General features: G+C 42.1%; 1 protein-coding gene across 2 annotated transcripts in view; it reads left to right on the forward strand.

Annotated features, from left to right (window-relative positions):
• LOC125893444 (nuclear factor of activated T-cells, cytoplasmic 1-like) overlaps positions 1 to 22,711 on the forward strand; it is a 66,655-nt gene extending 43,944 nt beyond the window's left edge. For both annotated transcript variants that reach the window (XM_049584141.1, XM_049584142.1), the window contains exon 10: positions 20,802 to 22,711. In XM_049584141.1, the coding sequence (XP_049440098.1) occupies positions 20,802 to 20,857 (56 nt within the window). In that variant the 3' untranslated portion in view covers positions 20,858 to 22,711. The remainder of the gene's footprint in view (positions 1 to 20,801) is intronic.
• Positions 22,712 to 23,106: the final 395 nt, after the last annotated feature.

The raw sequence follows: 23,106 nt of genomic DNA on the forward strand, positions 1-23,106 counted from the left end.
TTTTTCAAGATGAAAGCTTCTCTGTAGGAGCTCTCTGTCTGTGCCAAAAATGGCTGTTCATGTAGCACATCACATTTATTTAACACCTATTGCTTATCTGCAAGCCACCACACATACTGTAGCCGCACCCTGCTGCACCTCTCAGTATTTCCTGATGAAATCCTGGCAGCAGATTTACGTCACGTTTGTTTAATTTTAGACCCCGGCAGATTTATTTGCTTTTTAGCGGTCCGGCTTATGTTGTCCAAGTGGCTGCTTTACTTTAGAACAGTAAATTGCCTTGATGGGATTTTGAAACAATCTGTCAAAACATCAGAGCAGTGAGGTCAGCCGGGGTGCAGCAGAACAAAAACAGTGGCACACGCGTAGCGAAGCAAACTGTTGACACAACGACTAATGAAGGAAGCAAAACAATGGGTAGGGGTTTCCTGAACTGAACCATTCCCCCCCTCTCCATCTTTCTGGGAGGGATGCCGGGAGGCGGAAGGCAGAGGCTTTGTTTTCCCGTCTTTTCCCTGCGGAGTCGACACCATGCGGCTGTCGTCATCAGGGGAGGCTGTGGGGTCACTGGTCTCCCTCTGGCAATTAAACCAGTCACACCCAAGGGACCATATGGTCGACTTTATTGCCTCTTGTGTCCATCCAACATCGTGTCTCTTAGGTCACCAACCTGTTATCTGTGTTAACAGAGGCTCCACTTGTTGTTATGATATATACAGTATGCATAGAGCACATCATGGCGCTGTGCCAGTTTGAAATGTTAAAATCCCCCTGCATCCTAATGGAGGAGGGGGGGAAGACAAGTCCGTACTGAACTCTGGAATATCACCCTTCCTGTGCACCTTTTTGTTCAGTTAACCAACTAGAGCGTGTGTGTGTGTGCGTTTTTGTGTGCACACTTCAATCAACAGCTCAGGGAGTAGAAGGGTGATAGGCACGAGGGGACCAGGGGAGTTTTGCTGTGGAACTGTAATTGAGTTGAAATGCAGTTGTCAGCATATCTGTCAGTCCTGATGAGTCCCATTAGTCCTCACCTCATAAACAGACAGTACAGAGACAGGGGGGGTGTCTGTCTGTTATCAGCTCTATAAACTGATTTCCAACTTTTTCTTTCCTGTTTCTTTTCTCTTTCCTTTTTTCCCTTTCTTTTCTTTTCTCTTGCCTCATTTTCTTGACTTTGTAGCAATGCTCCGTAAATCTAATTTGAGACAAAACTGCTCATTTGAAATTCTCTCTGACTGTTTTTAATACCTATGGCAGGCAGAAGCTTTCATGTCAGCATTAATTGAATAAAGTGAAACTGTACCTGTATTTTGCATTTTGTAATGAGGTTGGAAAGGGTCCTTTTACACCAACAGTATGAAGATATACTAAGTGTACATAGCAGTGCTAAGGTGAAATCAGGTAATCTTGTTTCTGTTTCCCACTACTCCATCCACTGTCACTTTAGCAGGCTCAATCTCTCTCAGACCCGATGGCCAAATGTATTCAGCCAGTGATTACAGTTGCATTAGGGACGCACAGGAATGTGTATTGATTGGTCGAGGACAGAGAGGCAGCCCCTCGAAAAACCTCAATGTGCTGCCATTTTAGCATCACCTAACGTCTGTGCAAGCATCTGTGGTGAGCTCCTGGAGTCCCTGTAAGTGTGTGGTGGTAACAGCATACTCCAAAGGCATCTACTGCTCCCAGGCCCGGCCCTATCCCAAACCCCTCAAATGAGCCCTAAGCTAAAATAAATAAGATCGGAAGGCAGCTCGCAGGGCGTCCCGCTCCCCGTCCGCACGCATTACCGCCGTGTGTTAGCGAGCTGAGCGCTCCATTAGAGAGGGAAGACAAGCGGATGACCTCACCACAGCGGTGGTGATTTAACGCCAGCCATGTAGAGCAGCGTTCCTCCCCAGCAATTGGGGGGCCGGTGATTTGGAGTCTGCGGGAGCACACTTGATCTTCCCCAAGAGTGGAGCACCTCCCACGCTCGAACGCCGAGGCCTCCGGCTCTCATCAGCCAGAGGAAATGTGTCTCTCTGGCCAGGCCCAGATTTTACGCAGCCCTTGAGAAATCACTCAACTTATCAACGGTGAGCTACTGTACCACAAGGAGCTTTGTTAGTATGGAGGGAGTCTGAGATGTAAACCCCCCTGACTGCCATACACAGTCTCCATTGTAATCTGCTAAACTCTTCCCTCTGCTGTGATAGAAGCTTACTAACTATAGTGTGAGACATGAGGCAAGGATTCTAGTGTCTGCAGTAGGTTTTGTGGGAAGAATCCAGTTGGCAGTTAGATCTACATCGGAGAAGCCATTTTCACTCAGTGGCATGTTGGCTCTCACCTGTTTCATTCTCACTTCTCATAGCTGGACTAAAGCAGATCAGCATGGTTTAGAGAGGAGGATGAAACACCCATCGCTGCTGGAAGGCTCTGCCTGGATGCGTTGTTGACTCACTCGTAAACCAGGCACAGTGGGGCTCACATAAAACCGAAGTTTCAGACATTTTGTACTTACTCACAGCCCACTATCTGTACTTTACAAGGCACATGACTGTGAGCAAAACGCCAGTCAAATGACATCAGTGTATATAACAATAGAATTTATGAAAAACACGGTCTGAAGCGTTTAAGTTTGCCATGTTAGCCGCACTAATTAGGCCAAAAAAAGAAACGCCAAAATGACGACATGCTTTGTCACACGTCTGATGGAGCAGTTCTGGTGACATCATAGCCCCTCTTGTTTCAAACAAACACTAACACACATGTCCATTTACACACAAAAACACACATGTACACTTTTTTTCTTAGACTTGGCTTTTTGAACACAAATGATTTTGGAAAATAACCCACATCACTTGCTGGAAACCCTTCATTTGGACCTCTATTCCGGGTGTTTATAGGTATTTTGCTGCAGATCTGTGTGTCGAGCAGAAGTAGTGTGCTGGCTGGTCTAGGAGGTTTTGCCTTGTGAGGCTGCTGCCGTGTGTCCTGTCTCATTAGCCACTGCTGTGATGGGTGATATCATGAAGTGCAGCTGAATGCAGCACACAGCAAAGGAACGAGTGCTAATCAGAGGGCCAGATTTCTACCAGCTGCCTCTCTGGGAAACAGAGGGCCCTTATTCCCCAAAATAAGAAAAACACAGAGTGCAACGCAGCCTCTGCTGATTTCTGACATTTGACATATGTGCTCTGATTGCCTCGTGTTACAGGGTAGTTCTCCTTGTGATTGTTTCCTCCTCAATTCAAGGTTGGTGCATTTGAAACTCTACTAGGCTTGTTTTCTCAAAATGAAAACAGAATTGTTGTCGTCCTTCCTTTCCTCCTTTCCCTCCCTCTGGCAACTAAAAAAAAAAAGGTATTTTAACCTTCCTGAGGATCTCCGTCCACCACCGATGCTTCTGAAGGCAACTCGAGGCTTTCCTCATGGAAACTTTTACACATCCTGGCAAGTTGCCCAGACCCCAGGACTCCGCAAAACCCCTAATGATGATTGAGAGCGCGTCCGCACCGCGCTGAAAACATGCTGAGTCGCTAACATTGGAGTGTGCCGCAAGGCTGGCTCAGGATTGGAGGGGGGCAGAGGAGAGAGAGGATTTAAGGGGAAGGGGGGAGGTGTTCATTAAAGTGGAGGTTCAAGTGTCTAATGGGACTCACTAAAGCAGAGCTGCTCCTGTATGTTTAGATGGTATGTACTGGTGTGTGTGTGTGGTGTGTTTGTCTCTTGTAGGTAGTAGAATCAGCGAGATGTGGAAGCACTAGAAGAGGCAGTGACAGCCTGTACTTTCACAGTGCTCCACCTTTGACCTCCCGGCCTTTTGGGAGCAGGTCAAGCTCAAGCTAATAGTGCAGCAAAAGAAAGGCTGCCTTGCGGTTAAGTGCAATGCCAAGAACATAGTCTCCTTCTAGACATAGTGATATTGACGGGTGCGAGGAGAAGGGTGATGGCTTTTTGTATTATTTATGACTACAAAGAGGATGTGGTTTCTTTACTCTTGTTGTCATTGCTTGCGTTCCCATATAAGAGATCCTGCTTTCCTGGCAGCTCTTGACACGGTGAGATATAAGTAAAAGTTTGGGCTTGCAGGAGAAGTTTTATAGTCATAGGAAAAATGAATAGGCGGCTGCTCTCTAGGACTGGCCTTTAAGAGTCATTGACCGCCTAAGCTATGGATCAACAACTACACATCTGGGATCAGCAATAGATTTGATTCAATTTCTTCTCATTAGGATGAAAAACCATTACTTACTTTTACTGTGCGAATAGAGCAGCTGTGGCTCTTATTGCCCATTATCAGATATTACAGACCTCACCAAGTGCTTGAAGGAGCGTGCCCGGTTGCAAATGTGAAAATCTGTGTTGATCTGTTTGTAATAGATGATATTAATTGGTCAGTTAGCTTAAAAAAATTACTAAAAACGCATGCTTTTTACTTCATCTTACAAACTTACGACCTGTACTGTAGTTGTATAACATTGGAAAAGAGGAACGTAGCCAAAATTAGTGGTAAAAAAAGTTTTTATACTCTGTGGCAGCACACAGTTGGAAACTTGCGGAGACTCTTAAAGCAGATAACAGTGTGCTTAAACACTAGTTTGTAATAAAAAGTGTGGAAGTTACAATGGACGCATGGTAATGGAACCCAGAGAATACCATTGTGTCTTTGCAATAGATGAGGAACACCTTCACAGTTGGGTGGAAGTCTTCTGGATTACCTTACCACCCTCTGTTTCCTCTTACAACTCTTTTATCTTTGTCCCATTGGCTGAACATAAGAGCCTTTAGATTCCTGGTTGTGATCAGTTTTTTTTGCAACACATATTATGAAACCCACTCAATTATAGACACTATTGTCCAAGATTGCTTGCAGTTTAGCAAATAATTAGATCTAAGTGGTTACACATGACAGTGGCAATGGGGTCACAGTATTAGCGCTTTGATTTTTAGCTCTTTGTAAAAACCATTGGGAATATTATTAGTTTTGATAAGCGCAGCGAGATGAATCTGTAAGAATTCACTCCATTCATTACCGCAGCGTGCTGGCTTTTATGTGCGTGTGTGTGAGCCAGAGGATCTGGTCTGGTTTCAGTCGCTCCGTCATAATATCCACAGTCACTGAGAAAGAATGTGTCTGCTGAAAAACTGCAGCTAAATTATCTAAACAAATTGGGTTTCTTTTGTGTCTGGGGTCTGATACACGCACGCGTTTAGATGAGACACTTTGAATGGTTTTATTTCTACCCAAATGTCAGAAATGTGTGAGGCAGATTTGTTACTGTTAAGATTTGGGTCTTATTTTCTTCCATTGCTCCAAGCTGTGTAGGAAGTGGGCACACTGTGTGGACTTTGTATGGAAGTCTATTACCTGGCATCTCCAGCAAAATTGACTTAAGTGAAGTATACAATCAAATATAGCCAAGTGAAGCCACAGGGCTTCCTTCTCCAAACAACTTTGAGTCTATTCATTAAAATTATATTACTTCGTTCATCATACGTCATGTATTTCTTATAGTTTCTCCTGACACAGCAGTTCAGAGGCTCGGTTTATGTGGCGCACATTCTGAGGTTTAGGAAACACGCGTTGAAAAGCCGCTGAGCCACACGGATCACAGCGGGTCAGGACTCAGACAGGGGCCTGTGGCTTGGCTGGGATCTTTCTGTGTACATCTGTGATCATGGGGCTACCTCACGTCAGACACTCTCATTACTGAATCATTATATGACATATGTCAGTGCCGTTGACAGCATGATCACTGAGAGAGTCTCCTTCCTCCACAAGGCTGTGAGGTCGTTAACCTGTGCCTTGGTGAAGGTTGTGTTTACCCTTATCTGCTGTCTGTATTTCTGGCTCAATTTACACCCCTTTTCTCGAGGTGCCATAAGGCAAAAGGTCTTTATGACATGTGCAGAACTCAAGCCCCTTTTGTCATTTCCTAGTTTATGATCAGGTGATCGTTACCAGCTGTTTTTTTATGTTTAAAGGGAACTGTTTTACTTCTTTTTCTTATATTCTGTTACATTTATATAATTTTATAGTGTTGGATGTTCATATTAAACATAGCTCAAGTTTCACATAATGAGTTAAACATATGTAAAAGTAATGCCTGTCAGCAAAAATCTCAGGCTTCAGACCATTTTGAATACTCTGTTTCCAACGGGTTTTTCTACTTTCGAGACAAGCCGATGTCAGCTTGAGACAGAATACTTTACATGATCATCTGCTCCAGGCACGCTACTGCAAGTGTTTACATTACGTACACTGCTACATGTAGCTACATGCTAACATCAGAGAAACATGTAACCTTGGTCGCCAGTGTTGTTGATTTCTCACTGATTTCAGATCATGTTTCTGCTGGAACATGTTTAGAAGCTTTTATTGGTGATTTTTCACAGTATAAAGTGCTGCTATTCCTTGTTACAATAATTTCTTGGCTGCAGTGATAATGTAAAAACACTCAGATACCAAAGGCCCAGAAACACTGACCAGTCAGAGCAGACTGGGCTCAAAGAAACAGGTGCTAAAACAGAGCATTTCAGACAGAAGGTGAATACAGTTGTCCCAGCACAGACAGTATGAGGAAAATTAACTGTTTTTTTAACATTAAGGCATGTTAACATGCTATTAGAAACCCCAAAATACAAGTATCAGCCTGAAAATGAGCTTAATAGGTCCTCTTTAAAAGAGCATTGTGTAATCCCTACAAACATTGCGGCACTACTGCATTCAGCATAAAACACTGTTCGTCTGTGGAGATAACTGATATTGCTGCGAACACCACAAACACGGCACAGTCACAGAAACCATAAATTTGCCTTGAATCTTGGATATTTCCTGCTGGCATTAAAAATATGAGCACATGGAAAACTCATATGGTCCAGGGAACATACCAAACACCAAACAAGCAGAATTTATTTGCATAAAGACACATTTTTCTTTTCTGACTCTCTACAGGCAGGTCAGGGGTCGGGATAAACCTTCTGGACAACATCCCTATGCTTGCGGGGTGTCTTGCTCAAGGACACGTAAGCAGTCATGGACAGTTGAATGTGGCTACACATATGAGATTCCCCATTTAAACATAACCACACTGAGATACTCGCCCCCAAGAAGTTGCAGTGTTTTTGGTTTTGTATTTAGGGGATGTAAATACCTGTGGCATCAGTAAACAGGAGCAGGTCTCCGTCCCAGACCACTTAATAACAGCTCCCCATCTGAAATTTGTTAGCTCAGTGAAATAGTATCCTGTAGCGACGGATGTCAACAGAAAAGTCTGATCCAGCCGGTGGGGATGGGGAAAGCCGTTGGGTTTTGCAACTCTTGGCGGAGTTCACTGTCTCCTCCATGTGCAGATACCTCAGAAAGAAGAGGGTGGGAGAGTCATAAAGAGGGAGAGGAGGAGGGGGCATGAAGATGGAAAGTGAAACACAGATGCAGATAGAAACTTAAAAAGGGCGAGATTCCCGGTAGAATCTGTCACAAGACTATAAACCAAAGGCACATTTCGCCTGTTTTAGTGTTACAGCCCATTGACAAATGACTGTAAACACAGGCAGGTTAACGTAAAAGCAAAATAATCACCCTATACCCAATCCATCACTTTCCTAAGACAAACATTGGAAGAGAGATTCAGTGTGTTCTTTTTTAGTGTGTCATCCGTTGTCATATCTTATGGGCCTAAAACAGAGGGACAGCTGTGAGTCGTGAGATGCATTTTAGGGTTTTGAATTTTTGGGGTCAGGAGATTCTCATCATGTCCTCACATCCAGGAATATTCAGCGAGCATGAGAAGAAGCAGGTCAGCCATAGGAATAAAGGAGACACAGACACACAGACAGACTAAGAGAAAGAGGGGAAAATCTGAGGTGGAAGAAAGTAGCATGCAATCTTGGTGATTTTCCCTGGCAGCTTCTCCCACTGCCCCTGTTCTTCACACACACACAGACACATGGACACACACACACACACGGACACACAGACACTTTGTGCTCCTTTCACAGCTAAAACTGTTAAAACCCAAAGTCTAAAAGTCAAAGAAAGATAAACACGGCCAAAGTTAAAGATCACAATTTTCTTCCTCTCCCACCAGCGGCCCGCTTGCAGCGCCGAGACTTACCAAGCAGTGGGTGAATGGGTTTACTTCAGGGGAGGGAATGATCATAACTACTGAACTGTAAGTGTCCTACTGTTGACATATGACCCACGGCAGTTATAAACCTCAACGGGTCCCCTGGCTCTCCTGATTGTACTCAGCTGAGCTCAGTTCCTCTCAAAACAACGTTCTAACAAACAGGGAAATCCTTTCACGCTCAGTAAGCCTTTTTTTATAGTGTGAAGGCACTGAGAGATTAACTGATGAAGGGCTACAGTGGTGCTACGCAAATCTCACAGTTAAAGGTCTTAACTAACTGCTGTGCTGTGTTTAGTACTGAAATATGGTAAAGCAACTAACACTACATTTTGACAAACGCCCCCAAACCCTGCTCCCACATCCCTTATAGCAGTATATAAAAAATGTAATAAATTGTTTATAGCAAACTTAAATGTAATTGGAAAATGTAAGTGTTTATTTATGTACATGTCAACAATAATAATCTGTAACACATATAAATATTAATAGAAACAGATTATTTATATGATATTTTTATTCATTAATTACATACTTATTATACACTCACATTCATGCACTGATGAAGGCCATGAGATGTAGCTAAAAGCCCCACAAGAAATATAGCAAGTGGACCTTGAGTTGAGATTTTTTCATGTGAAAGCTCAACGTGTCTTTATGACTTATGAGAACATTTATAAATGATTTGTGCATGTGTTTAATTGCAAGGATGTGTGTAATCATAGAATTACACACTAGGACTGGGCAATATGACGATATTATATCGTTATCGTGATATGAGACTATATATCCCCTTAGATTTTGGGTATCGTTATATCGTGATCTGGCATAATGGTGTTTTTCCCTCGTTTTAAAGGCTGCATTACAATAAAGCGATAGAAATGTATCATCTTACTAGACTATCATCTCACAGACCACATTACTGATGATTATTGATTAAAAAAATCATATTGTGCTAATACTTTCTAAAAGAACAAACAAACAAACCAAAATCAGAGAGGGTATTTGATCAGAAATATTGTTTTGTTCATTTTTATTTCGAACATAAATACAACAGTCCTAGCATTGATAAAGTGCTTTTGAGAAGATTCAAAAATATTGTGATATGTATCGTGTATCGAGATATAGCCCAAAAATATCATGATATAATTTTCAGGACATGTCTCCCAGTTCCAATTACAACTACGCTATTCTTTGTTATCAATCACTTGTCAACTGTCACTGGTTAATGTACCACCAGTTGCAAATGCCTCATAGAAAAACTGTTGGCAAGTACATAAATAAACACTAAAAATGTCCTAATATCTGCTTACAACTACATTTCCATAAACCATATATTAACTATTGATATACTGATAGCAATTAATAACGACATCTCTCATGATGTTCGTTATTCGTGTATAGCTTATGAGTGATCAGAAAATTACCTTATTTGATAACTATTAATATAACTATTAATACAGCCATTAAGTACAATTTATAAACACTTTATAAAGGGTGCCTTATTCGGAAGACGTGTGAAGGTTTTGATACACTGAAACTGACAACTTACTTGTCTGTTCGACTCCTCAAATCCAGTGGAGTTTCTAATACGAGAAGACAAGACAACTCTCTCTGCTCATGTTGTAAATCAGTCACGTCAAATCTGCAGGGAGCTGGAGCTGGAAAGCTCAGCTCCTAAACACTGTGTGAATGAAAATGTCATGTACATTTTAATTAAATCAGCGAGATTTACTGCATCATAGAGTGAAATAACAGGCTCTTGCTTCTGTTAAGGTATTTAAGTGGCAGGTTCCCTCCCCGAGCCCCAGCAACTGTTAAAACTGTGTGGTGCGAAACAGCACGAACAGAAGCAGGTGAAAATGCCTTTGTATGATTTACAGGTGACAGCGAACGTGTCTGTCTCACCTACTATCCCTGGAAGAGTAGTCTGGTCTTCATCTCTGACTCTAACGCAGCCTGGGATTCTTGAAAACTACTCTGTCTCTAGATGGATCAAAGTTTGTCTGTCTATGGAAATCAAAGCGAGGTCGATGGAAAGGAGATAAGTGCAGCATTTGCCAAGATCGCCTCGGTCTGGTCTACTTGAATAAGTCCACGATGTGCCCTGAGGCGACCTCCTTCTCGGTGTCTTTGATTCCCTGCAGGCGCTGAGGATTTAAAGTTGCAGGGCAGCTCTCGGGGTCAGCAGACAGAGTGTTAATCAGATCACACGCTGCTTCAGTACAGAGTACTAGAGCTCAGCGGGGATGTTGAAAAGAGAAAGGCCATGTCCTTGTGTGCAGGAGGAGCTTTTTAAAGATTTAGTTACCTTTAGTATGCTATTTAGTGCCTTTTCTCTGACTTTAGGGTGACACCTGCAAAAACCCTTTGTCTATCTCATCCAGATGCTGGATCAGTGTAAATGTGACTTTCATCAGAGCATGCTTTTCAAAGCTTTAAAACAACCCATAAGAGACTAGCAATGCCAGTTTGAGCAAGAGGACTGCACCAGAGTGTCCAGTGGGCTGTAGTTCTTCTACTTAGAGGGAAGATAGAAGAGAGGAGAGGTCTAAAATACATGCTCAGGTTCCCCAGAGACCTTGCTTCTCCTCACAAGCAATTTAGTTTGGAACAAAAAACACAGAATGAACTGACCAGTTTTAGCATCTTTACAGAGCCAAACTCTTGCTAGCAGATGACAGCAAGCAGAGCTACGGCTCGGATGGCAAAACAGACAGGTTAACTAAAGGCCACGGTGTGCAGATACACACTCACAGGCAGACATGCACATTAAAAAACAGGAAGGAGCCTCTCTGAGCTATCTGTCTGTGATGGATAGCGAACAATAAAGTTCGCACTGAGGTAAACCTTTTTGGACATGCTAAAAACAGTTCCTCTACGTATAAATAAAAGAAAACAATTCTGAAATCCCACAGAACGACTGGCAGGCAACAGGTGATTTAAAGAAGCACAATACAAATGCAGTTATAAATCGTATCATATGCAGGTGCGCTGCCAAATTCTCACTCAGATGGCTGCAACCCACTGAAGTATGATTGTTTCAATATGCTCATATTTGTTCACTGGGTGCCATTTTGAAAACCAGTGAAATCTCAGGCCGTCTGCATCGGCATACGTTTCTAATTCTGAATCAATCACAGTGAGTTTATCAGATGGCTGAGTTATTTTACCATAAACCCACTGGTAATGAGCCATACAAAGAGTTTTAATCTGTCTCCTTTCATATCTCAATCACAGAGATGTGTGTGTTTCACTCAGTTTGGTGTATTTTCAGGCTTTGGTGTTTGCTTTATGCTGTTATGCTTCACTAGTTGTGTGGAACTGAGCTTTTGATTTTCTCACAGTCTTGAGTCATCCATACACACTTTATGTCAGAAGCTCTTTAGCTTCTTACTTTTAGGTTTGCCTCTGATAAACACTTTGATTGTTGAGTTGTGCTTTTCCTCCACTGGAGCTAAATAAATACTTTTCAACTCAACACAATCAAACTGAGCTGTGAAATGAAAACAACTGAAAGCATGATTTTGCTGCTCAGTGTGCAGTGAGCATCTGCACCTCACTCACTGACATCATTTATCAGTCAAACTGTGTAGGCGGTACTCTGGCATCCTTTTGTTTTTCTGTTGAAAGAGGACATACTATATGTGAATATGCAGATGCACTTATGGCATTTAGTGTATTAGATCAGTGATTATATCAGTGGTTTCCAACTTGGGGGTCTAGACGACAAAGCGTCCCAAATATTGATGTAAGGGTCACTAGATTATTAAAGGAATATTCACCCACAAAAGCATAATTTTTATATCATTTACTAAACTCATGCTAGGTTGAATTAGTAAAGAAAAATGAGATTTTTTTTGCGTGCCTTCGCTGTGAACAAAGAATCCAAACACAGAGAAAAGTCTTAATGAATTTAAGTAAAGGGGGGCCGCATTTAACAACAGCAAAAATACATCAAAGCAACTGCTTACAAACTCTCAAACAACTCATGCAGTATGATTCAAGCTTCATTTATCCAGTTGCATGCTCAGTACTTCACAAACACATGCGTTTTCACTTTAATATTACTAAAAACATGCACCTGAGCATGTTTATGTGGAGGTGTGTTAACTAGTACGCAGAAATTCTAGTGTTTGGGAGGTACTGAGTATACGACTGGATAAAAGAGACTTGGATTATACTGCGCAACTTGTGTGAGTTTGTAAAGGGATGTTTTAATATAGTTTTGCTGCTGTTAAACATGGCCCCCATTTACTTGAATTCGTCAAGAACTTTCTCGATTTTTATGTTCTTTGTTCACCATGGAGACATGCAAGAAACATAGTTTTCTTTACAAACAAATGTTAAGAGTAATTGATATTCAGATGTTCCTTTTTTGGGTGAAGTATTCCTTTAAAGTCAAAAAAGAACAAATATCAGTTTATTGTTTCTGGACTGTAACAATATATTGTTTATTTTGCTGTACAATGATTACAGAGAAGTCAGTGATGAGGGCACTGAAGAGCAGCTCCAACCATGTAAACACCTCCCCCTCATCCTCCCCAGAGACCGACCTCAAGCGAGCACACCCGCGGCCTCCTGGGCCCAGGAGGAAATGAGAGGAGGAGGAGGAGGAGAGGGAAGTGGCTCACAAAGAGAGACAGAGTGAGGTGAGATAGGGAGAGGCGCAGCACACCATGTGAGATCAAAGACAAAGGTTATGCACCGCTGTGGCCAAAATAAGCACATCACTGGTGGGGCTCTCAGTAAAAGTTGTTTGTCTTTAGATTTCCAATTTAGGATACTGCTGTTTTATTGTCCTCAAGCCCGGATCACAGCATTTCTAGTTAATTTGGCTGTTTTCAAGTGATTTTAATCAGACACCTAAATCCTCCTGGGTCAGACCATTTGCTTTGGCAACATGTCAGATTCAGCTGACAACAGAGGACCATAAAGCATGTCCTCTGAAGAGTGAGACGCATTACAGACTCACAGGTGGAGATTAGAGCCCGAGCTCCACTTTGAGTCTCCACAAGAGGCGCAGAGAGTGTGTCATCCTTATTTCTCAAGGCCGCTCCAGTTCTCTTATCCAACTGAGCCAGGAGCCCTTGTCTAAAAACAGCAGCAGACATATTGATTGGAAATCTCTTCAGTGACATCAGAGCACTTACTGTTTACACTCTGTGCTTTATTTCTTCTTTTCTCTTCAGCTCTCCAAAAGAAGGATCGTATCACTCCTCTTTTGGCGTTCCTGCTCTGTGTGCAGCTGAATCAAGTTTACAAAAACCACAGTTCCACACAGTATTCCTAGTTTGTTTTGCTTTAATCAGTCTCATTGTTTCATCCTCTATCCCACCTCTCCTCTTCCTCTTCCCATTCTCTTCTCCTTTCTGATCACCCATTTATTGCAGTCTTGCTTTCCATGACTGGGTTGTCATCATTTTTATTAGCTCAGATCTTCTTAATTGTGGACTCATACTGAAAGCATCATTTTGCTGCTCAGCGTTTGAGCATGTGCACAGCACTTGTTGACATCATATATCAATCAAACTGCGTGGGCGGTAGTGTGGCATCCTTTCACCTTTCTGTTGAAAAAGGACACGCTATATGTAAATATGCAAGTGCACGTATGGCAGTTAGTGTATTAGATCAGTGGTTCCTAACCTGAGGGTCTAGACTCCAAATGGTCCCAAATACTGCTGTAAGGGTCACAATATTATTAAAGGAATACTTCACCCACAAAAGGATTATTTTTATGTCTGTGGCAGCTGGACAGAACAATGCTCAGAGAGGCTTAAGTAAAGAAAAAATCAACCTGAAACTATCAAGTGGAGGTGGGGGGACAAAAACAGGATTTCCCCAGTGGAAAACACCCTTGACTCTACGTCTAAATCATATATTTCTTGGCGTCATTGTTCACCTCAGCAGTGTGAGGAGATGATGGCACAGCAGTGTTTTCACTTTGCCACACAGCTGCTGCGGGGCAGTTGTAAAACCTCAGCTCTCGGGGTAAACTTAGCTTTGTTCTGAAACTAACTGTGGCTCTGCGGCCCTATCTCTTTTGCTCTTTTTTCCTCCTTTCCTCATCTCCTCTGTCAGTTGCAGAGACTGAGTGGTTCCACATGGGAAAGCCCAGGGCTTCACACATCAGCCTAGCTGTGGGGATGAAATATGCTGTCTGCACATATCATCACATCATTAGGCCCAAAGGGATCCCTGCGATGGATTAGAAGCTGTCTACCTGCAAGGCTCGGATGAATTTATGAAGCACTTTATCATGATGAAGCATTAGTGGAACACTTTGTCTCTTTCCATTTGTGTTTATCTGTGGGAATAATGATTGTGTCTCCCTGCGTTTCCCTCATTCTCTTTCAGTCTCTCCATCTTTATTTCTCTGTGTCATTTGTGTGTGTGTGTTCTGACCTTTGACCCCTCCCTGTTTCTGACGCTGCCGGTTATCAGCGTAAGACAAGTTACGTTGTCCGAGCTTCTCTCCGTCCAGCCGATTGAGCCATGCGTGGGAGGCAGCAAATTGTCCATTAAGTGTTTCTGCTGAGGCCCGAGAGAAGATTTGATATAGCAGGGAAACAAAAGTAATATGTACCAGGAAATTCAATTGTCTCTCTCTAGCAAGTTTGAGCTTTAGTTTGGCTTCCCCACCAAATCACATGAAAGCAGTTCAGATGAGGTTTAACTCGGAGTCTCTCTTGCCGCCAGTCTCCTTTTGCTCTTTGTGAGGCCTGCACAGATTTGATGCCAGTGTTTATCTGTGTTTATATAAAAGAGCTGCGATGACTCAGGCTTACTTCCTCAAATGCTGCTGTGCCACAATAGAAGGAAACTACCTCTTCGTTCTCACTAACCTGATGTGCTACTACAGGGGTAAGCATAGGAAATCTCCCCCTTTGCTGCAGTGTGAAGGTCCTTGACCCTCACACAGCTGCAGCTTATTCATGTAGTGAAAGTGAGAGGAGTTCAGGAAGGTGCCCTCCGCTACTTTGGTATCAGGAGACTCCAAGTGAGAACAGAAATCCCTGGCAGGAAGCCTCCGTTACAACCTTGAGTTCAGGGGTTGTGTTTTGGATAGTCAGCTGAGGGAAGCCAGGGGAAAGTGAAGTCACTCTCTGCCAGGTCATTGCCAGTCAGGCCTTATTTGACCGAAGGAGATCGTGTTACGACAGCACGGAACCTCCTTGCGGCTCTCAGGCCTCGAGGCTCGGCATCTTACCAGACCATAGGGCATCCTCTGTTCTCTGAGGAAGCCCTGGCTGTTATCGAACCCCAGTGCACAGCGCTGTCCTCTAATAATGCTAACTTAATCCCCAGTGCAGGTCAGGTTCACACTGAACTCTCAGAGTAGCCAAATTAAGTCACAACGCCCATGCTTGGATTACTGAATAAAAAGGAGGCACAAATGCAGCTCCACCATAACTTCTTGTTCCTTTGATCAGTCAGTTATTTTTTCCATAAGCACAGGTAACTTTATCTTATCACGTGAATCACAATGTGTCATATTAGTTTAGACTGGTATCAGAATCGCTGCCCATATTCACAGTTGTTCAGTGATTCAGGTGGTGGTTATGTAGGTGTGTTGTGCTCATTTTTCACGTTTGGAAAAACTTTTGGTCTTGACATCTTCCTGTGCCAGAGTCAAAAAGACTGTGACGGAAAAAATGGCCACAAAAATAGGGGAAGTGTGGCTGCATGTTTGGAAGATTTGGGGGTTTTAACGCCTCAAAATAAAAAAAATTCTCTTTTGTGTTCTTGTTTATTAGGGGGTAGGGTAATTTTCCTATTTGTGTCCTGACAAAGCAGTCTCCAAAAAAAAGTTAAGCCTGGCTCAACTTTTGCTTTAACTACTGTTCACCATCATTGTCAGAATGGAGGCTAAGCTGTCATAATTGTAACTCTAATCCTGGTACGTAGGTTTATAAAGCCCTGTGCAGTGTTCTGGCGTCTGTTAAGCCTTCAGAATTATCGACATATTACTCTAAATGCACTTCCTCGCTTTGATTATATCTTGTTAGCAGTACCTGTAGCAACATGCCCACACCCACACAGTCCCTCATTGTTTTTGTAAGCTGTGCTATTTTTGGTCTGAGAGCCCACTTAGTCTGGGCCTTCTGTTATGGTTGGTCTTAGCACCCGCTTCAAATGTTATCAGCCCATTAAATCACCATTCTCAGCTGTCATCAGCGTAGATTTGAGGCAGTATTGCCCTGCTCCGCCTCCTATATTTAAGGTTGTTGTTAGCAGCAATCTCTCGTGGTTGGACTAATTATGAAGGGAGCAAGGAAGGAAGTCAAGTGATGTAACGTAGAGAGCGCAAAGTCCGTGTGGTGAAGGCATCAAACAAACACAGGACTTTGATTCAGGAAACAGCCGTTTGCAAAAAGTAAAAGTTGACTCATTTTAAGTGACATACATAAGTTAACTTACCTAACATACTTAAATACATCACATATGTAACCTATGTTAACTTACGTTTCATAACAAACACAGGACTTTCACCCACGAGACCACTGTTCGTGTGATGTGTGTTACCAAAAGTTAAAGCTGACACACATAACCTATGTTGACTGACTTCCATGACTTAGGTTATGTAACAAACATACTTATTTTAACCCAAACCATTATCTTTTCCTAAACCTAACCAAGCAGTTTTTGTGCTTAAACCTATTAAAACTGCGATCTCATTTCACAATGTTGAATGTTCACCTCTGGCCAACTGGTTTGTCCCATCTGAAGCATTAGAATGGTATTGATAACTGATAAGGGTCATTTAATGTGTTGATTACATTTGAAATGGTCGGTCTTAGACAACCTGTAACACATGAAGCAAAGTGTGGCCCACCCCTGCGTGTTACATGGTTGCTTTGAGAACCAACATGCCCAGGTTACAAAGGTGGACTAGTACTGTATTGTTGATGTATACACTACACAGGGAGCATGTGAACAGGAGGTACTGCACCACCCCTTCTAAGCAGGTAGAGGCAAATAATTTCCCATCACAGTTGATACAGAGGGATTATTTTAGCGATGTCAACATTCATTCAGCCAGCAGTCACACCCGATGGAGACGGGGTGCAAGCCACTGCCAAGAAACACTGGTAGGCCTTCACAAAGGAGCTGAATTGTCCATTGAACTGTTCAACACGGCTGGCACCAGAGTAACGCACAGTCATATTTTTGTGTCACTCTCACACCTGCCTGAAATAGATCTCCCAGCCGCCCAGCCCTAACTATAAGTCCTGACAGGTCCAGACTGCGGTTCACTGATTGCACTGGCACTGCGGCTAATAAAGGATGTCACTCTGTTTAACCAAGACTAGCAGGGCGCTTTTTTTTTTTTTTTTTCAGCAGGGGAATATTTGGAGTTCAGTTTTCCGCTGTTTTTGTTTATTCATGAGAGGGTGTCCTCCCAGTTACAGCTTTCCATTATTAACCTGGGCAACTGAAAAAAGAAAAAAACAAAATAAGTTTCCATGGCTGTTGAGAGGGAAGGCAGGCCACAGAGAGTTCATTTATGTACGTACCTGCCAACAAACATGTTACTATTGTGTATCGTATCCTAGCATTCTTGTTTACAATATCATATATAGACCAGTAAAGTAGAGAAAAATCACCTGGCATGTTTTTTAAAACTAGCTTTACAAGCCCTTGTACCCTGCCTGTCTATATTGTGCAAAGGGTTGAATTTTCGGAGCCAAAATTCCACTCTGGACAAAATGTTCCCCAGCATGTCCAACTTCCCTTATGCTGCATATTTGTGGTTATCTAGTCACTTCATGGAAGGTGAGACAGACTCAAAAAAGAAGAGCTGTCATGCGGGAGAGTTCTACTTAAAAGGAAAAACAGAGAAATGTGCACTGGCAGAGCGGACTGTGGTTCTTTTGTCAGCAGTGAGGATTTTTGTTTTTGAGAAAATAATCAAAACATTTGAATTAAATAAAATCTATCGAATAAACAAAATTAAACTAAATGCATTGGAAAAGCTGTTGCCAAAGACAACGTGACTGGTTTGAAATATAGCACGCACACGTATTTTCATTCACAGTCATTACCTGTTTATCTGCCAGTCAAATTTCTTCATTTCCCAGAAGTTGTTGCAACTAAATAGTGACATGAGCTACCCCATTAAACAGCTAAAAATAGCACCTTGGTGTTGTCTTGTGGTGTAACAGTTGGCCACATCCTGCTTTTGAGATTCTCACATCGCTGACGGAGTACATAGATGAAAACACAGGGGCCAGAGTTTTACCTTTCTTGTCTCTTTATCACTCGTTTCTTCAGAATGGAACATCGCTGGGCATGCCAATGGAAAATATTAGTTGATAAAGTGCAGCAAAATAACACCGCAGTTGATATGTGGGTGGAGAGACGTTGCTTTCTTTTTTTTCTACAGGGACTGAAAAGAAGAGAGGAAGCCACTGCTTTCCCTCTGAGAAAAAATAAAGAGTACATTTGTGGCTTCTTCTTTTTTTGCCGCAGAGCTTTTGGGTTTTCCCTTTCCTTTCTTCAGAATTACCTGGAGCTGTTGTCTCACGTTGGCTAACAGAAAAGAGCTGCAACATTAAAGTTTGAGCATCTAATTGTTACATGTGCTTGCACTTCCTTTATGTCCTGCGATGGCAGAGCTAAAAATAACGTCAGCGTGTAAATGCCTGTTTAGCCCGGAGCGGAATAGAGTTGAAAACAGCCAGCAGTGTTGGCACAGGTGGGATTTTTCCGATGGGAGTTCCTCCTGTTTAGGGAGGTGAGTCCCAACCAATCTGTTTGTGTTGTGTGTGTGTGTGTGTGTGTGTGTGTGAGTGTGAAGATAGGTGGGTGTTTGCCTGCATATAAAAAGCACAGCATGCTATTATAGGTGTGTGGCCTACTTATTTAAAAAAAATGCGGTCCGTGACACATTATTTATTTATTTATTTACACATTCATTTTCGTCTCCATCCTTGGTACTAAGTGTACATGTTGCTATTATGTGTCTTCACATTTCCAATAGATCAGTTCAGCCAACATCAGAGCCATTGTTATACAAGAAACAGTATGTTATTTTCATTTTTCTATCAGCATCATAGCTGTTCATTGTGGCACTGTGCCAAATTCACAGCATAGAAATGTTTGGGTATTAAAATGCCCTTGGCTTGTTTTTTTTACCCTCTTATGTTTTCTTCTTGATCACTGCAGATGCTTCACCGTTCACCACACAGTATCTAGTGATAACAAAGTGCAGGCCCACTTTGGGCCTCAGAGTGGGTGGACTTCCTGTCTCGGCTCCTTGCTGCAGATGGTGGTCTCACCAGATTTTGTCACTCTCTCTCTCAGTCTACATCAGTCCTCTTTATCACGGCAAGCTCTATGACTAAGGAGCTTCTTGTTTGCGTTGAGCCACAGGGCTCAGGGTCCTCGCCATCTTCGCAGTCACTTCCCTCTGTTGTGCCAAAGAACACAGAGCAGATAAAGGCTGGGGACTGATCTGTGTCTGCCCGACTGTGGGAAAGGCGCGGGCACAGGAACTAGAGCAGGAAAGACAAGACGATGACTTCAAAACAGAGATGTGTGTATGGGGCCGATATGAGTTTTAAAGGCTGGCAACGACAGTGATATGTTTGGATTGCAGCTACTGTTATCCAACTTGACCACATTTATGCCAAGTATCCAGTGAAGATAAATACATGCCAAATCTGATATCAATGGATTGAGGCAAAATAGAAAATCTAACACAAAATTTGCAAATAAAACATGACTCAGATTTACAGTTACTGCAGTACTACCTTCCTCCAGATTTACTATGTGGTAGTTTGATTTATGACATTCATTTGGGGCTTCTGTGGCTGAGGCATGTAGAACGAGTCGTCCATTAATTGGAGGATCAGCAGTGCACATTTCAAAGTGTACTTGGGCAAGATACTGTGAGTGCGTGTGAATGCTTAACTGATGAGCATTTGGCACCATGTATGGTAACCTCAGCCACCAGTGTGCGTGTGAATGGGTGAATGTGGCATGTAGTGTAAGAGCAGTTTGAGGGTTTGGAAGACTAGAAAGACACTATATAAATGCAAGTCCATTTACCATTTAGATCAGGGGTGTCAAACTTTAGTTCATGGGCTACATACAGCCCAATTTGATCTCAGATGGGCCGGACCAATAAAACCATCACATAATAACCTATAAGCACCATGAGCTCCGATATTTTCCCTTTTTTTGTGTAGAAAATTACAAGTAGACTCTGCAGACTTTCATCCTTTTACAAAACAGATGAACAGCCTTCTTTCAAACTCCACACCCCTAGTTTGCAACAAAGGTATTTTGCCATAAAGGCTAGAGTCAAAACTGAAATAATGTTTTCAGCTTCACAGTCACATACTGTAAGACGTTGCACAACTGTTGACACGTAAACTGATTGTAATGTGTAAAATCTGTGGCATGACCCTTTAAATTAGCACACACCAACTGACACACAAAAAGCAAGGACTCTCTGGGCCCTTGGGTTTCAGGGCACTAAAACAGTTGCTGACTTTGCTTGGCTGGAAATCTATCATCGACAGGGATTTAAACTGACAACCTTCCCATCACAAGCCTTGTCTCTGTAACTTCCAGGCCACCTCTCTTCATTAAATGTGATAGTGTTTTAATGATCTGAATTGTTACTCAATGTGACTACTTAATAATGATCCGCAACTTCTCTTCTTTCCGCAGTTAACGAGATCATCAGGAACGACCTCTCCAGCATTTCCGTGCACACTCATGCATAGACGTCCAGAAGTCTTCTGCAGCAACACACACACACACACACACACAAACAAACAAACAAACACACACACACACATAAAAAGCAGCAGCAACAAAAAGAGGACAAAAAACCCAGAGATCCAGATGATGAAGAAATAAGTTTTGACCAGGATCTCCCACCTGACCGTCATCACCATCAGCTCCTCCTCACTCAAAGACTGGCTGCAGATTCACATTGACAATCACTGGCAAGCTCTATTTGAATAAACAGATGAATGTTATATTTACAAAAAAAAGGGAAGTGATATCAGGGGCAAAGTATACAGCTACACTTGCCTTAATTCACAGCAGATGTTCTTTAGTGGACCAAACAGCTCAATGAGACTGAATTCCTTCTATCGTTGACAAAATGACAATCTTCATTTCGAGTGTGATCTGTACGTTAATGCATGGACAAGCTAAATGGGACAACAAGTGTCATGCTTCATCACTTTGGTTCATTTGTTTGTGCAGTCAGTCGGCGACAACCAAATTGGTGCCTTACAGCAGTGATATTGACAGCAAACAACAGCAGCAAATGCAATCGGTTCATTGTAACCCAAAGTGGAAGTTTTTATATGACATTTTTGTATCATTTCAATGATTTGTTTACAGGGAAACAGAATAAAAAGGCTGGAAAATATGTAGGGAGTATGTGAATAGATTAGAATTGTATTTTTTTCTTGCTTCCTCATTATTATCTCATTGTTCATTTATACTGAATGTTATTGTATGATATTCTTTTGTATAAACATGTATTTGAAAATGTACTTATGTATGCCTTATGCTTATATCATGCAGTTTCCTATTTAGCTTCCCCTTTTTTGTTCCATTCGTCTTCCCCTGATGTGTACCATTTCTACTACCCCTGCATTATGCTTTTCACCTTAGTGCCTATTTTTTATCATCCTGCCCTGGTCTTCCAGCCCTCCCACCCACACCATGACATAATAATGCACAGACAATCAGAGAAATATACAGTACATATCCTATGACAACAGTTCCTGGTTGCAGGGGCTTATAAAGGCAGGTATCAGAGTTTTCTTCTCCCCCCAGCTATAAGATAGTTGAACAATGGTATGCTTACCTGCTGAATTTAGATGAGAAAACTTCCTGGACAATACATATTTGTCTCTTACTTCTTGCACTGCAGGTTTGCATGTAAATAGGCACAGGGAAAACCTAAGTATGCGGCAGGCTTGGTTTTTCTCGTCACTTGGGTGATTCCACTGAGGAGTTGGCAGGACTGTTACTTACAGCTGGCAATAATTGATGTGAGTAAACCAAAGGATTTTATCTTTGGTGAAATTATTGTCCAAGTTTCCTTTTTCTGTCGGAAACTTTAGCGTAGAGCGGTTCCCCCACACAAAAAGACAAAAAAAAACAAAAAACATTATGCACTTTACCGTAGAAACAGAGCAGGTTTCCATGCTTCCAGACCAAATATTGTAGATTGATTTCCACTGTCGTGTCACAAACGTACCAACGTCTGCTCTTCTTTCACACAGCTGCAGTCTTTTCCATGTTATCTGTCTTTTTGGAGCATGCACATCGTACTAATGTTGGGGATCATTTAGCTGACAGTAGCTTACAATATAGCTTCCTAATACATTTTTGGACATATAGTATAATAGCATGACTAAACTGTATGAATAAGGTTTCTATTTTGTGCCTTACTCTCTTTCTTGGCTACGAGATCATCGCAACTCTATAATGCTTTTTCTGTGTAGGCACAAGGTGAAACATATTTCTCTTTAATATGAAATATTTATGAAAAAAATTAAATGTGTTTTAAGTGCATTTAATGTGTTCTCAACAATGAATTAATAAATGGCATAATGGTGACCATACTTAACCTAAGTTCTGAGTTATTTTGGTGTCATATTACTATTAAAGCATGTACCATTATGGTGGTATAAGTAAAACTAAAAAAAAAAATTAAGGATGAATGAAAATACTGTTTCACTGTTTGGTATTTAATTAATTGCAGAAAGTCAAAGGGGCCACATATGAAAATCAGAGTGCAAGTTGTCTGGAAATGGTTCTTAACATGGAGGTTGCTGGGCTAGCAGCTAGCGGTGTTAACTCCATAAACAGTGCTAAACAACAGCAACAGTGCTAACCAGGCTAACAGTGTTAACCAGGTGGGAACCAAGCCCCCAGGAACAGCACCTGGCTTTGAAGCCAATTTTACATAGTGGCCAAAAGTGGAATTACAACAACCAGGTCCGTC

Source organism: Epinephelus fuscoguttatus, linkage group LG8, assembly GCF_011397635.1.
Source record: "Epinephelus fuscoguttatus linkage group LG8, E.fuscoguttatus.final_Chr_v1".
Lineage (NCBI taxonomy): Eukaryota > Metazoa > Chordata > Actinopteri > Perciformes > Serranidae > Epinephelus > Epinephelus fuscoguttatus.